This window comes from Mytilus californianus, unplaced genomic scaffold, assembly GCF_021869535.1.
Source record: "Mytilus californianus isolate M0D057914Y unplaced genomic scaffold, xbMytCali1.0.p SCAF_5, whole genome shotgun sequence".
NCBI classification, from domain to species: domain Eukaryota; kingdom Metazoa; phylum Mollusca; class Bivalvia; order Mytilida; family Mytilidae; genus Mytilus; species Mytilus californianus.
The window spans coordinates 5,784,889-5,801,194 of NW_026262701.1; the positions used below are offsets into that span (position 1 = coordinate 5,784,889).

At 33.4% G+C, this 16,306-nt stretch overlaps 1 protein-coding gene across 4 annotated transcripts in view; it reads left to right on the plus strand.

Annotated features, from left to right (window-relative positions):
* The window catches only part of LOC127702509 (E3 ubiquitin-protein ligase rnf213-alpha-like), a 333,395-nt gene that overhangs the window by 312,821 nt on the left and 4,268 nt on the right, over positions 1–16,306 (plus strand). For all 4 annotated transcript variants that reach the window (XM_052206722.1, XM_052206719.1, XM_052206721.1 and 1 more), the window contains 6 exons: positions 2,874–2,957; positions 3,592–3,784; positions 5,857–6,076; positions 6,986–7,060; positions 8,177–8,374; positions 11,129–11,218. In XM_052206722.1, coding sequence (XP_052062682.1) covers positions 2,874–2,957; positions 3,592–3,784; positions 5,857–6,076; positions 6,986–7,060; positions 8,177–8,374; positions 11,129–11,218 — 860 coding nt within the window. The remainder of the gene's footprint in view (positions 1–2,873; positions 2,958–3,591; positions 3,785–5,856; positions 6,077–6,985; positions 7,061–8,176; positions 8,375–11,128; positions 11,219–16,306) is intronic.

Genomic DNA, 16,306 nt, shown 5'->3' on the forward strand with positions numbered 1-16,306 from the left:
AGGGTCAAATGCAGTTTTTGGCTTAAATCTCAAAAACTAAATCTGTTAGAGCAAATGTGACAGGGGTAAATTTGTTTAATTGGTCAAGATCTATCGGCCCTGAAATTATCAGACGAATCGAACAACCCATTGTTGGGTTGCTGCCATGGAATTGGTAGTTTTAACAAAATTTTGCAGTTTTTATACGACCGCAAAAAAATTTTTGTGGTCGTATATTGGTATGACGTTGGCGTCGTCGTCGTCGTCATCGTCGTCGTCGTCGTCGTCGTCCGGCGTCGTCGTCCGAATACACATTAGTTTTCGCACTCTAACTTTAGTTTAAGTGAATGGATCTCAATGAAATTTTACCATAAGGTTCAATACCACAAAAGGAAGGTGGGGATTGATTTTGGGGGTTATGGTACTAACAGTTAAGGAATAAGGGGCCAAAAAGGGGCCAAAAATAAGCATTTTTGTAACTTCCAGACATAACTTGTGTGTAAGTATATGGATCTCTCTGACATTGTACCACAAGGTTCCATATCACAAAGGGAATGCTGGGATTGATTTTGGGGGTAATTGCCTCCAAATTTTAGGAATTAGGGGCCAAAAAGGGGCAAAAAACAAGCATTTTTCTAGTTTCATGACAATAACTTGTGTGTAAGTGTATGGATCTCTCTGACATTGTATCACAAGGTTCCATATCACAAAGGGAATACTGGGATTGATTTTTGGGGGTAATTTCCTCCAAATTTTGGGAATTAGGGGCCAAAAAGGGGCAAAAAACAAGCATTTTTCTAGTTTCAGGACAATAACTTGTTTGTAAGTGTATGGATCTTTATGAAATTGTACTGCAAGGTTCCATATCACAAAGGGAAAGCTGGGTTGGAGTTTGGGGGTAATTGCCCTAAACGTTTAGGAATTAGGGGCCAAAAAGGGACAAAAAAACAAGCATTTTTCTAGTTTCCAGACAATAACTTGTGTTCAAGTGAATGGATCTCTCTAAAATTGTACTGCAAGGTACCATACCACAAAGGGAAAGCTGGGATTGAGTGTGGGGGCGATGAATCATAAGGGGGTTCAAAAAATTTGGGGGGGGGATTTTTTTTTCCTTTTTTTTCTTTAAAATTTTCCATTTTAAATTGGTTATTTCTGATTTATATATAAAAGCAAATAATAATGATATGGTTTGAATAACTACATGTGAACCTCCCGACAGGAGTACAATAATCCTGTTTTCAGGAGTCTCCTCCCGACCTCCGGTTGAAGAGGAAAATTATAATCCCGTGTATGAAATTTTTCATGAATGAAAAATTTCTGCCCAACATATCATCTCAGGCATCTGGTGTAACTCACATTACCTGAAGTTATATTTTACCTGTAAATCAATTAGCATGCATAATTATATGGCTTCACTTGTCAGCTTGGGTGTCAAACATACTGGTAATCAATGATTTTTTACCTCAGGCTAACTGCCGTTGTGTAACAAAAACTGTGTATTTATTGGGTTACTTCCCTTGATTTATCCTGTTTTAAGTTACTTTCCTTTTAATAATGAAAATTTTTAAAAGAATATAAATAAAATATAAATTGAACAAATAATCATAAAAGGATGGTAAATAAATGATTTTAAATGTCTTAGGACAAATAAAAAAATAATAATTTGAAAATTATTTGAGGTTTCTATACTTCCTTTCAAGGCTTAAATTGAAATTTATATAATAACTATGACCCTTGTTTTACAGTTAGAATGATTTTCTGAGTATGCAAACAAAAGCTATTTGCAGATAGTTAAACAAATGTTCTGGTTGCAATAAATGTTTTATAGAATATGAAGTAAAAAATTTAAAGAACATACTGAAAAAAAAAAATGTTAGATTGAACATGTAAAATATAAAGATGGAGAAACTTTATAAGTACAAGGGTACTATAAACATAATAAATTGGATGGAAAGTTGAAGAAAACACACTTTAAAAGACCATTTTTACAGCACACAGTTACATTTACGACAAAATTTATGTCGATTAAAAACCTCCTGATCTGAGTCCTAATCTCCTGACCAAAATTTCCCAATCTCCTGATCTGAGTTTCACAGTCCATCACATGTATGAATAGGTAAATTAAAAAATTATAAGTTCTTAGACCACTTTCATTTTGTGTCAGAAACCTATGCTGTGTCAAATATTTAATTACAATCCAAATTCAGTGCTGTATCAAACTTGAATGTTGTGTCCATACTTGCCCCAACTGTTCAGGGTTTGACCTCTGCGGTCGTATCAAGCTGCGCCCCAGCGGAGCATTTTATTTGTTATTATTTTGAATATTATTATAGATATATATAAACTGTAACCAGCAATAATGTTCAGCAAAGTAAGATCTACAAAAAAGTTAATGTGACCAAAATTGTCAATTGACCCCTTAAGGAGTTATTGCCCTTTAAAGACAATTTTACACAATTTGTTCAAGTTTGCTAACATTTAAAAATCTTCTCCTCTGAAATACAGGTGAGCAATTCAGGCTCTTGAGAGCCTCTTGTTGATATGTAGAAATAGTTTTTTTAGCAACTTCATTTAATATCATATTCTACCAAAAGAAAGATTGTTAAGACCAATTCCCATTAAAAAGAATTATAGCATTTGTTTTTTATACTGACTTCATCAGCTCCAATATAAGCCTGCCCTTGCAGGCTAGCTTGATATTCTTGTTGATAGCATAAGTATTAAAAAACAAAAATGCGATTTTTCTATATGAATTATTTTGTAGGGTTGTGGATACTTTAGAGTAATTTAAGGATATAGAATATTGTGTATTACTTATATATCAAAATTTGTAGGATTTGAGATGTTTAGAATCTAATATACAAAATTGCATAAGAAAATGTTTTTCATTACAGATAGAAAAATTGATGAATTTGAACAATTGTTGAAGGATTTTACAGAGGCATGGAGTTGTGTGAAAGAATCACTTAAAACAACTGGTAACAATAAATAGAAGTCCAGATTATTAGAGGCTATAATTTATAGAGGCTAACTTTATAAGTTGCAGAAAACAGAATCATTAGTTATTTGCAGCACTAGGAATTATTGTTATAGCAATTCTGTTTCACTGGATACCATTGTCGTTGAATTTTTCATATGTATGCCAATCTGGCATCGATGATTACATGTAAAATCTACATGCTTTAAAGTTTTATATTTTTAGGGTAAAAGAGCTAAGGAGGTCATTTTGTTTCCAGATGCCTGATGGTCCCAAGTTTCATTAAGGCATATGTCTGATGTCCTTGACTTAATTTATATCGTTCAATGAGGTTCCTTACTTGTGACTGGGTGTTTGTGTAATAGTAAATTTGGTCCGGTAGTAAAATTTGTCCCTTTCAATTTTTATAAATTTGAGATTTTAAGTTTCCGAGTTATGAGATTTTATTTATAAAAAAAAAGAGTGATTTTCTACTTTTCAGACAATGCTTTAAGCAGTTTTCATGAAACTTTAGTGACTGGTTTATATCTATTAAAACAAGCTCTGTTTAGTTTTTTTTTAAAACTTTCTGATTAGACATTGAGGAGTAATGGCAGTTTGGCTAAATTTTAAATTTTTTTCACATGTTTTTTCAGTATGTTTGTTAGATAACAATGTATTGGCTATCGACAAATCCTACTTCAGAGCAGCGATATCAGATGACACACCTATATCATACCTTATACCAACATATCGTGATGCTGGCCTCTGTTCCTATATCTTGTTATATTTCTTGTTTAAGAAACAAAACATGTTCATAGAACAGTACTGTTATCAAAGAAGACTCTCGTAAGTATGAATAGTTCATATTTCATTGAACAGTACTGTTATCAAAGAAGACTCTCGTAAGTTTGAATAGTTAATATATTTCATAGAACAGTACTGTTATCAAAGAAGACTCTCTTAAGTATGAATAGTTCATATTTCATAGAACAGTACTGTTATTAAAGAAGACTCTCGTAAGTATGAAAAGTTAATATTTCATAGAACAGTACTGTTATCAGAGAAGACTCTCGTAAGTATGAATAGTTCATATTTCATAGAACAGTACTGTTATCAGAGAAGACTCTCGTAAGTATGAATAGTTCATATTTCATAGAACAGTACTGTTATCAGAGAAGACTCTCGTAAGTATGAATAGTTCATATTTCATAGAACAGTACTATTATCAGGGAAGTCTCTCGTAAGGACGAATAGTTGGTATTTTATAGAACAGTACTGTTATCGAAGAAGACTCTCGTAAGTATGATACTGTTTTTGTAAAAGAAAAAGGAATTTAGTGTATATAACCATATCAAAATCCATACATACATTTGACAAAATCATCAGCAAAGGGACAGTGCTTTTATTGCTGTTCTTCATCACAATATGTCCTTCAACACCAAGCAAGATGGTGCCTAATACTGGTTTGTTATATCTCCTGTTCCTTCTGCTAATATGATTGTGGATTCCACATGAGAAAAGCATCTTGAAACTCTTGATATTTATTGATAGTGTATATAATGACAACCATTATTTCATCCTGTGATACAAAACAAAACAAAATGCACATGTCAAGTACATACCTGTCAACCTATGACAATGAAAATGCAGGTGATGATCTGCATAGAAGAATGAAATCTCAGGTCATAACGCGTACAAACTTTTTCGAGCTGAATTTCAGTATTTAGGGGACATTTTTCTTATAATTTATATCAAAGTTTCCAAAACATGTCCACATGGCTGAGTAATTTAAAATTGTACATATTATTATTTCATTGCACTTGGAGGCCATTGATAGATTTGTGTTACTTTGCCTTAATTCCTGTTCATATTCATTTCATGATATACAATGTGCCAATATGTGTTTTCTTTACATACTTTTATGCAGCTTTTGAACAGTAAAATAACAAATGGAAGTTTTTAACGACCTTGACTGGCTATACAGCCCTTGCACAGTCGGTAACAGTAAAATAAAATTTGATATTAGAATATAATAAAATAAAGTTAAACAATTAAAGGAGGTACAGATGAAAAAAGTAATTTTCAAAATTTTTATTTTTTAATTGTTCTAAGGTAGAACAATAAGTAAAAGTATTATTCTGATATGTTTGTGCATTCAATTCATTTTAGATTTAATCTTTTTATAAAAGAAAACATAAGTTTAAGGAGTATATTGTGAATTGACAAAAAAGGGGAAGTAACTCAAATTGTTTTTAAAACAACTTTGAAATACACAAATTATTTACAACCTAAAGCTAAGGTAATTGGAGTTAATTAACAGTGTGTTTGACACCAAAGCTGTCAAGTGAAGCCATGCACTGAAATGGGTCAATTGAGCTGAGTTTACACAGCTAGTTGAACTCCTTGTCCAGGAAGAACAATAAATTTGCCGGTATTTCATTGAAATCACTTTATATCTAATCAGTCTGAAGGCTAAGGAATCCGGGTGAAAACGGGTTATTTTCTGAATTCCCGGGTTATTTGGTCACCCGTCAGGTGTTCAGGGTGACCCCTCAGAATTGAGAAAATCTCAGGTCACACCCGCAGGATCCGGGTCAGTTGACAGGTATGCAAGTACTGTGGATTCATTGGTTTTTGTCTGCATGAATTTTCATGGATTGAGGGAAAACTGTGTTTTTTAAGATACTTTATTTCTTGGTTTTAACATATTTATCATACAACTATTGATGAAATGAAAGACAGCATAAATGATATCTGAACATCAACTTTATTATGATTTTAAAGTTTTTTAAGTAAGAAAATGGATTATTTATGGAAACAATTAAGTCTTCCATGAGTCATTTAGTAAAAGGGACATTTTTGCATTTGTTTTTCAGTAAAGGCTTTTTGAAGTAATGAATTTTGCACTTTTTTTTCAGGGCAGAAACTCTTCCTAAAGTTCATGTGAAAGACATATCTTCAGCCCATTTAATCAGTTACCATCCAGACAAAGACCTGTTACCCATGGTGTTGGCTAACTGTAACTACACATTTGAAGTGGGACAGGGAACCAGGATAGAATATAACTTTACCAATCTTGAGAGACAATTGATGGACAGATTCCTCTTCTCAAAGTCTATTATAACTGGAATAGCAGAGGTCAGAATTTTAATTGTTTGTAGTTCATACTTCCCCTGTCAGAGCAATCTCCTTCACTTGTCATCTCTCATTTCTTTATCTATTATTCTAATCTCCTTGTCAACTTTTAAAGATACAGAAGAGGTGTCAGACCACCAATTCAAAATCCCTATCTATTCAATTAAATTTTACAATTTTCACAGCTTTCTTAACATTTTATCTTAAGTTTAACTTCATAGAAACCAGGTATATCCTGAATTGTACATGTATCACCTTTCTACATGCCAATTTTCAACCTACCTTTAAAGTCTAATAAGAAAGAAATGACCTTCGGAACACAAGTACTACTAAAAATAACCCTGGTTTTCTGGAAATGTTAAATAAGTATACTATGGAGCACATTAATCCTCAATTTTTAATGCAAACTCATGGACAAGTAAATTTTGGCTCAAAATGATCTAAATATATTTCTCTTTCACCAAAAGTTTCATTTCTGTAATGTGATGGTTAGTTTAAGTAAACAATGACATCAAAAGAACTATTTTGTGTTAGAGTAGGGCTACTTTTACATACGTTCTTAATTGGAGGGAGTGAATTGGTGGTCTGACACCAGAAGACAAACATGGCAATAGTTCAAGTTGTGATGTTCCCAGTGTTAGACTCATGTAAAAAAGGTTATTTCATAACAGGGTATTAGTTTGAGCAAAATTGAAAATGTATTTTGTCATGCATTATTTTTTATTTTTATCTTTTTCATATCTAATATATTATAGTAATTTATATATACAAGCTAGAGAAATAGCAACACTGGTGTTTTTTTCATTGATTTGGATCTTTTCCATAGATAAGTGATTATCATTACTTAGAATGATACCTTTTAACAATACTAAGGTAGTTCAAAATAATTTTGAAAAATTATTTGTATTTCAGATAGATACAATCACATACAGATCAGAATCTACAAATGCTGTAGTTTTTAAAACTTTATGTGACAAAGTCCAACAAGTAAGCAATACATTATATTCTGTTATAACAGTATGGTTTGTTTAAACCATATAACTATGAATTAGTCAAGGAGAAGTCTGAAACAAACTGTTGGTTGATTTAAGTATGCAAGTTTAGCTTGTCTAAACTGAACTCTGTCTAAACTGGACACATGTCTAAACTGGAAACTGGGCACCTGCAAACATATTTAACTCTGCCACATTCTCTATGTGTCTGTCCTAAGTCAGACCTGTAATTCAGTGGTTGTTGTTTGTTGCTGTATATCTTATCTGTTTTTCGTTTATTCTTTTGTACATAAATCAGGCCATTTTTTTAATTTTCCCTTTTAAATTGTTTTACATTTGTCATTTCGGGGCATTTTAAAGCTTGCTATGCAGTATGGGTTTTGCTCATTGTTGAAGGCAGTACAGTGACCTATAGTTGTCATTTGTTATCTGGTGGAGGATTGTCTCATTGGCATTTATACTGCATGTTCTTATTGTTATACTATGTAAACTAGATAAAAACATGTCTAACCCCGCCATATTTTTGCGCCTGTCCCAAGTCAGGAGCCTCTGGCCTTTGTTAGTCTTGTATCATTTTTAATTTTAGTTTCCTGTGTATAATTTGGAGTTAGGTATGACGTCCATTATCACTGAACTAGTATACACATTTGTTTAGGGGCCAGCTGAAGGACGCCTCCAGGTGCGGGAGTGTCTCGCTGCATTGAAGACCTATTGGTGGCCTTCGGCTGTTGTCTGCTCTATGGTCAGGTTGTTGTCTCTTTGACACATTCCCCATTTCCATTCTCAATTTTATTTTACTTATTTTAACTGAACACTGTAAAGTAGACAACTACATAAACTGGACACCTACATAAACTGGAAACATGTGTAAATTTGATTCTTGTCTAAATTGAACCCTGTATAAACTGGACACCTGTCTAAACTGAATAGTTAGTTTGGTATGACAAAAATTATTCAGTAAATTAACCTGTACAAAAGGAATGCCTTCCTAATCCAAACAAAATGAGGAAATGCAGATAAGACAGATTCCATTATAATAAAATATCCATAAAAATCTAATTTACCAGCAATTATGTAAATCACTTTGTACTAACATTTCTGTATTTGACAGGAAAGATTAAATCCAGCAGTAAGAAGTCAGATTTGTGCTGAGATACGTATGAAGCCTGCAGCTGATTTGTGGGAAAGCTTGGATAAGTTAGACATTGCCATTAGTTTCCTAAAGTCTGTTGGTTCAGATCCTGACAGTTCTCTCAGTGACTTCATCACAAATACTCTCAAGATAGATAATCCATTTTCAAGTCCAAAGGTGAGGGTCAATTTATTAATAGCTAAGTTAATTAACGCACCTAAAATAATAGTTTACAGGTAGGTTATTTTTAAATTGACATTTGATCAGTTTTAGTTGATCTTCACCATTTATAGAAATGAATGGATAGATTTAAAGATGAAGAAACATATTGTCATAAAAAGATGAGACACCTAAGTATTCCTTAACAACTTGTATTTTTAGCTCACCTGGCCCGAAGGGCCAAGTGAGCTTTTCTCATCACTTGGCGTCCGTCGTCCGTCGTCAGTGTTAACTTTTTACATTTTGAACTTCTTCTAGAGAACCACTGAATGGAATGAAACCAAATATGGCATGAATGTTCCTTATGAGGTGCTGACCAAGTGTTGTTACTTTGTAGCGGATCCATCATCCAAGATGGCCGCCAGCGGGGGACTTAGTTTAACATAGGACCCTATGGGAAATACATACAAATGTCTTCTTTTAGAGAACCACTGAATGGAACGAAACCAAACATGGCATGAATGTTTCTTATGAGGTGCTGACCGAGTGTTGTTACTTTGAAGCCGATCCATAATCCAAGATGGCCGCCAGCGGGGGACTTAGTTTAACATAGGACCCTATGGGAAATACATACAAATGTCTTCTTTTAGAGAACCACTGAATAGAATGAAACCAAAAATGGTATGAATGTTCCTTATGAGGTGCTGACCGAGTGTTGTTACTTTGAAGCTGATCCATAATCCAAGATGGCCGCCAGCAGGGGACTTAGTTTAACATGGGACCCTATGGGAAATACATACAAATGTCTTCTTTTAGAGAACCACTGAATGGAATGAAACCAAACATGGCATGAATGTTTCTATGAGGTGCTGACCGAGTGTTGTTACTTTGAAGCCAATCCATGATCCAAGATGGCCGCCTGCAGGGGACTTAGTTTAACATGGGACCCTATGAGAAATACATACAAATGTCTTCTTTTAGAGAACCACTGAATGGAATGAAACCAAACATAGCATGAATGTTCCTTATGAGGTGCTGACTAAGTTTTGTTACTTTGAAGCTGATCCTTCATCCATGATGGCCGCCAATGGGGGGACTTCCTTTAACATAAGACCCTATGGGAAATACATACAAACGTCTTCTTTTAGAGAACCACTGAATGCAATGAAACCAAACATGGCAAGAATGTTCCTTATGAGGTGCTGACCAAGTGTTGTTACTTTGAAGTTGATCCTTCATCCATGATGGCTGCCAGATGGGGACAATGTTTAACAAAGGACCCTATGTACAATACATACAAATGTCTTCTTTTAGAGAACCACATACTGAATGGATTGAAACCAAACATGGCATGAATGTTCCTTATGAGGTGCTGACTAAGTTTTGTTACTTTGAAGCTGATCCTTCATCCATGATGGCCGCCAATGGGGGGACTTCCTTTAACATAAGACCCTATGGGAAATACATACAATATAAATAGTATATATATTTGTTTAGGGGCCAGCTGAAGGACGCCTCCGGGTGCGGGAATTTCTCGCTGCATTGAAGACCTGTTGGTGGCCTTCTGCTGTTGTCTGTTCTGTGGTCGGGTTGTTGTCTCTTTGAAACATTCCCCATTTCCATTCTCAATTTTAAATGCTTCTTCTAGAGGTGCACTGAATGGAATGAAACCAAAACATGGCATAAATGTTTCTTATGAGGTGCTGATTAAGTGTTGCTACTTTGTTGCCGATTTACTGTTCAAGATGGCCACCAGGATTTTTTATTAAATTACAGGACTAATATTAAACCAAATTTGGCCTCACTCATTATTAGGGTATCTGTTATGATTTTAATCTATTTTTACATGATTTCCGAAACCAAAGTAGAATCAGGTGAGCGACACAAGCTCTTGAGAGCCTCTAGTTGAAAAAAGTCCTCTCATTTTAAAGTAGTTATTAGAAAGTCTATAATAAGTAATACAATGATTACCATTGAAAATTGCTTAGGTGGTTACAAATATGTATTACTTTTTTCTGTAGAAAAACACTAATGGTATTTCGCGAAATTGATTTTGTAAAAATCTGCCCTGCTTTGAATTTTGATGGTTAAGAGATGATTTTTTTTTTATTGTGAAAGAAATGATACATTTCCACAGATTCACTTTAAAGTTACCTGTAGATTCAAACTTTTGTAAGTCCTTTTGTCCCTGTATATTTTCAATCTGTTCAATATAAACACTGATTTAATCATAAAAAGTTGATTTCGGACATATTTTTTAGCATTGTTCCTATTTAAGAAGGCCTTAAATTAAACATCGTTATTTTCCAGTTTTTATTTGTCAAATAAAAAAAAATTTAAAAAATCAGTAGGAACCATCGTGAAAACTTTGTCAGAAATCAACTTTTAATGTTTGAATCACTGTTAATATTGAACATATTGAAAATATATTATTGATATTGAATAAATACAACATCACATGCAGTTTTGTGAGTAAAAAACATGTGTATTTTCATTTTTTAGAAGATAATTATTTTACTCAGGTAAATTAAACAATGAATGATAGATTTCTCTTAGAAGAAATTTAAAGGTCCCAGTGAATAAACTACACAGAGAACAATAGTTATTGTATTTATTGAATGGGACAATAGAACTGACAAAAGTTTAAATACCTTGACCAAGAGCAGATGACTCTGGAAAACTCTCATTTGGTTTGCAATAATATTTTGCATATAACGTGGTATAAAAAAATGTAATTAAGTAGTTAAGCATTAAATGTTTAAATTGTTCTAGGCACAACAGTCCAGCAAGTGTAAACATACTATGTCACTGTGGATGACATTAGAATTGGAAAGAGCCAAAGAAATAGCTAAAAATAAAAAAGTAAGTCTATGTCACTGTTTTTCAGCCAGAGCTTGAGTAATTGAAGAAGCCCCCAGGAAAAAACAAAAATAAATGCATTGTACTGCACATTCTGAAATTTTTCAAATAGATTGGTTGTCTGTCTGTTGATCTGCAAGCTCAAGTCTCCCTAATCAGCTAGACAGATATTAATAAAACTTTACACAGTTATAGATTACTACATTAGTATGTGCATACAGAGTATAATTTGGTAGAATTTGCTAAAGAGGAGATAATCACACTTATTAACTTCAATATAACAATATGTGGGAATAGTATCTCGAATATGAAAATCCTCCTAAACAACTCGACTGATATTGATAAAACTTTACATAGTTGTAGAGCACTACCTAAGGATTTGCACATGTCCTACATGATAAAGAGGAGATAATAGAACTTGCAAGGTGTGGGTTTCCTATCATTAGGTCACTAACATTTCTTATTTATAAACCAAGAGAGTTATCTCCCTGTAGCAGTAAAATTTCGCCACAAATGAAATATTTTTATGACATTGTACCTTGAAAGAAAATATCAGCAACTTACTTTAAATAAATCAAATACAGCAATAAGTGTCCTTTCTTAGATTTAAATATTTCAGTTTTACACCAGAAACCCTGCACAAAAAATTACGACAAAAGGGATGATTTTTCTTGCCCTATTGTTAATTTTCCTTTTTTGGACATTGATGTTCTTTTGGCACCATCTTCTGTTTATATATCCCAACTTGTTCATTATGTCCGTGTCTGTAGTGACGTTTTGGATTTCAATGAGCCTAATCTATATATTACTGTTAAATTATTCAGTCAGGGATTTCATTACCACAAAGTACTTAAAACCTTTACCAAATTCTTCAATAGATACAAAGATTTGGTTTGCAAGTTTGGCTGTATCTGTAAAAAAACTTATTTCAGACGGAATAGCACATCCAAAATTTTACTGTGATGTTGTTTACTGAGCCTGGAAATTTATATACAATCTGAGTAAACTTGTCAATCCTTTAAATAAACTTATTTTAAAAGGTTACCAATTCAACACTGTAATTAGATCTTTGAATATTGTTTTTATTGGTATAAATATTGACTTTGTTATCAGTAAATTAATACCATACTGATAGTTTTGTTATACACATATGCACTTTAACAGTAATACAATTTGTCCATCCTTTATTTTGGCTTTGCACAAGGTCATGTTTTTCTCTCACTGTAAATGATGTTTTTACACTAAATCCATTGGATGTTGGATGTGAACTGATTGATATTTAAGTCTTAGATACATCATTTTTTATTAGTTGTAATTGGCTTTGAACTAGCTGTCAGTAAAGAGAACTATCATCTCTGTACTTAGTGTCCTTTTTGTTGTTAGGGATGAGGGATGGATAAATACCCTGCCACGTCCGGTCTGTGTTTATGTTTGATGTTTTTCTGCTTTGTATGTATCTAAGCCTTTTTCAACTGATTTTTTAAAGCAATTGCTTTCATGTTATGGCATATAGCCATCTTTGTGAACCAGATTAAGCCAAAATTTTATTAGCAGATTCCTGGTCTGTCATTCTAAAACTCCTATGTATGTTTTCTAATGAAATACATTAATTGAAACAGTTAAAATACATTATTGGGTTTGCGAAGTTTCAACATATGTTCATGTAGATGTATTTTTGTATTTAAGGGGACAACCGTTTGACTTTCAAGGCACATGGAAGTCCGAGTAAAAAAGTGCATTTTTATACCTGCGATTTCGTTCTTGAGATATTTCAACAAAATATTCAACCGTTTCAGTTGTTGATTTAATATTGAAAATTTGACTGAATTATCACCGATACGGTCTTATGTTGTTTTTAATTCGTGTTTCTTTTTGAAAGAGTTGCTCTTGTTCATTCATAAAATTATTGTTCATTCATAAAGTTATTGTAAAATCACTAAGCACATTATAGTAATATCATCTTATCTTGCATTAATTGTTTTAAATTAAAATTAGCAGAGTTTACATGTTCTCACATGTTATTTATTAAGGATTTTCTTAATTGCTGTTGATACTGATAGACTCCATTCTGTAGACAAATGATATAATGACAGTGTCAAAAGTCATAATGACCCTCTAGGCAATTGAAAATGGTTACCTGTAATTCTCTATGTTTACGTATCTAAAAATAGACGATCATAACTGATCTTGAATTGTTGTTTGCGAAATAATTTTGTGGAACGAAAACCTGTGTTTAAAACACATTACAATAAGTTCGTTTTCCATTTTGTCATAATTCTGTAAGATTTATCATCTTATAGATGAAATGGACCCGTCCAAACGTAAAAGCCAAGTGAAGAGTAAGAGATATTCACAAACAATTTGGAATTTCTTGTTTCATAGATTGAAAAAAAAGTTCTTCCATTTGGATATCAAAAATGGAAATGCATGACAAATGATGAATCCAATATCCTCGTCTTTCCAGTGGATGAGTCTATTTCGTTTTTGACACAGTAAAGTCTTATTTTTGTACGACATGTTTGCAATTTTATTTCACATGTTTTCATGCTTGAAGATATTCACCATGTTTCCTGAAAATTGATGAAAAGCTACGTGGAGCTGTTTTTTCTTGGTCATGAAATGACGATTTAATTTCATGTTTGTCCCTGATACCCTCTTTTTCGTAATTATATGACGATGGAATTTTGTATGTTTAAAACAGCTGAGCAATAATGTTTGGGACCTCAGTTTGGAACTAAGATTTAAGAAATGAAGACAAAGTAGCATACCAAAAATATTGTTAGTAATCTGAAATATATATTTATTTTTAACATATTTATTTTTTTTTTTTTTCCGACCAGACTTTTTCATGTGAAAAATCCGTAAACCAACAAATTTAAAAAAAACCTGGCCTTAGTGATGAAAGGGGTAAAGTATACAGTTAAGGTGCATTTCATGAAAATTTTAAAAGCCGATCCTGTCTTCAAAATATTTAATCGGTATGTATGAATGAATGATTCTTACTATAAAAAACTATTGTAAGGTAGAACATCAACATAAACTGAATGGTTAAATTTAAACCCATTATTATATAATTAAAATTAAAGCAATAAAGATAACGAAGTCAGGTGCATGGGTTGTCCTGTAAATTATTGCCCAGTAATGAATACTCTACAAGGGGATAATCTATTATGAATTCTTCTGGAGATATACGTTTCCACACATATATTTGCCTCCACTGTAAGCCGGTTAACATGTTGTCCCCCTGGGAAATGTAAAACATTGTAAAAATGACTTTCTGCTGGATAATAAAATTGGAAATAGGGAAGAAACAACAACCCGACCAAAGAGCAGAAAACAGCATAAGGCCACCAATGAGTCTTCAACACAGTGAGGAAATCCTGCACCCGGAGGCGGGCTTCAGCTGACCCCCTCAACAAAAATGTGTACTAGTTCAGTGAAAATGGATGTCACTAAACTCTGAGACATATAAATGAACTAAAATTAAAAAAAGATATACAAGACTAACAAAGGTCAGAGTCTTTTATTGATATAAAGTTAAAACCTCCTTACTTCTCACTAGACATGACTTCTGTCAGGTTTAATTCTTTTATATGTGGATGAAAATAAAAGTCACAAAAACATTAACTAGGTAGCAATTGCTTTAACAGCCTTAAGCCTTTTATTATAATTTGTTCTTATGTTGTACTGTTACACCACTGTCCCAGGTTAGGGGGAGGGTTGAGCGCTCACAAACATGTTTTACCCCGCCACATTCTTTATGTGCCTGTCCCAAGTCAGGACACTGTAGTTCAGTGGTTGTCGTTGGTTCATGTCTGTCATATTTGTTTTTATACGGCCGCCAAAAAAATTTGCGGTCGTATATTGGTATGACGTTGGCGTCGTCGTCGTCGTCCGAAGACACATTGGTTTTCGCACTCTAACTTTAGTTTAAGTTAATGGATCTCTATGAAATTTTACCATAAGGTTCAATACCACAAAAGGAAGGTGGGGATTGATTTTGGGGGTTATGGTACCAACAGTTAATGAATTAGGGGCCAAAAATAAGCATTTTTGTAACTTCCAGACATAACTTGTGTGTTAGTGTATGGATCTCTCTGACATTGTACCACAAGGTTTCATATCACAAAGGGAATGCTGGGATTGATTATGGGGGTAATTAGCCTCCAAATTTTAGGAATTAGTGGCCAAAAAGGGGCAAAAAACTAGCATTTTTCTAGTTTCATGACAATAACTTGTGTGTAAGTGTATGGATTTCTCTGACATTGTACCACAAGGTTCCATATCACAAAGGGAATGCTGGGATTGATTTTTGGGGTTAATTGCCTCCAAATTTTAGGAATTAGGGGCCAAAAAGGGGCAAAAAACAAGCATTTTTCTAGTTTCATGACAATAACTTGTGTGTAAGTGTATGGATCTTTATGAAATTGTACTACAAGGTTCCATATCACAAAGGGAAAGCTGGAATTGAGTTTTGGGGTAATTGACCCAAACGTTTAGGAATAAGGGGCCAAAAATAAGCATTTTTCTAGTTTATAGACAATAACTTGTGTTCAAGTGTATGGATCTTTATGAAATTGTACTGCAAGGTTCCATATCACAAAGGGAAAGCTGGGTTTGAGTTTGGGGGTAATTGCCCTAAACGTTTTGGAATTTGGGGCCAAAAAACAAGCATTTTTCTAGTTTCCAGACAATAACTGGTGTTCAAGTGTATGGATCTCTCTGAAATTGTACTGCAAGGTACCATACAACAAAGGGAAGGCTGGGATTGAGTTTGGGGGTGATGAATCATAAGGGGGTTCAAAAAATTTAGGGGGGATTTTTTTTCCTTTTTTTTCTTTAAAATTTTCTATTTTAAATTGGTTATTTCTGATTTATATATAAAAGCAGATAATAATGATATGGTTTGAATAGGTAAATTAAAAAAATTTAAGTTCTTAGACCACATTCATTCTGTGTCAGAAACCTATGCTGTGTCAAATATTTAATTACAATCCAAATTCAGTGCTGTATCAAGCTTGAATGTTGTGTCCATACTTACCCCAACTGTTCAGGGTTCAACCTCTGCGGTCGTATCAAGCTGGGCCCCAG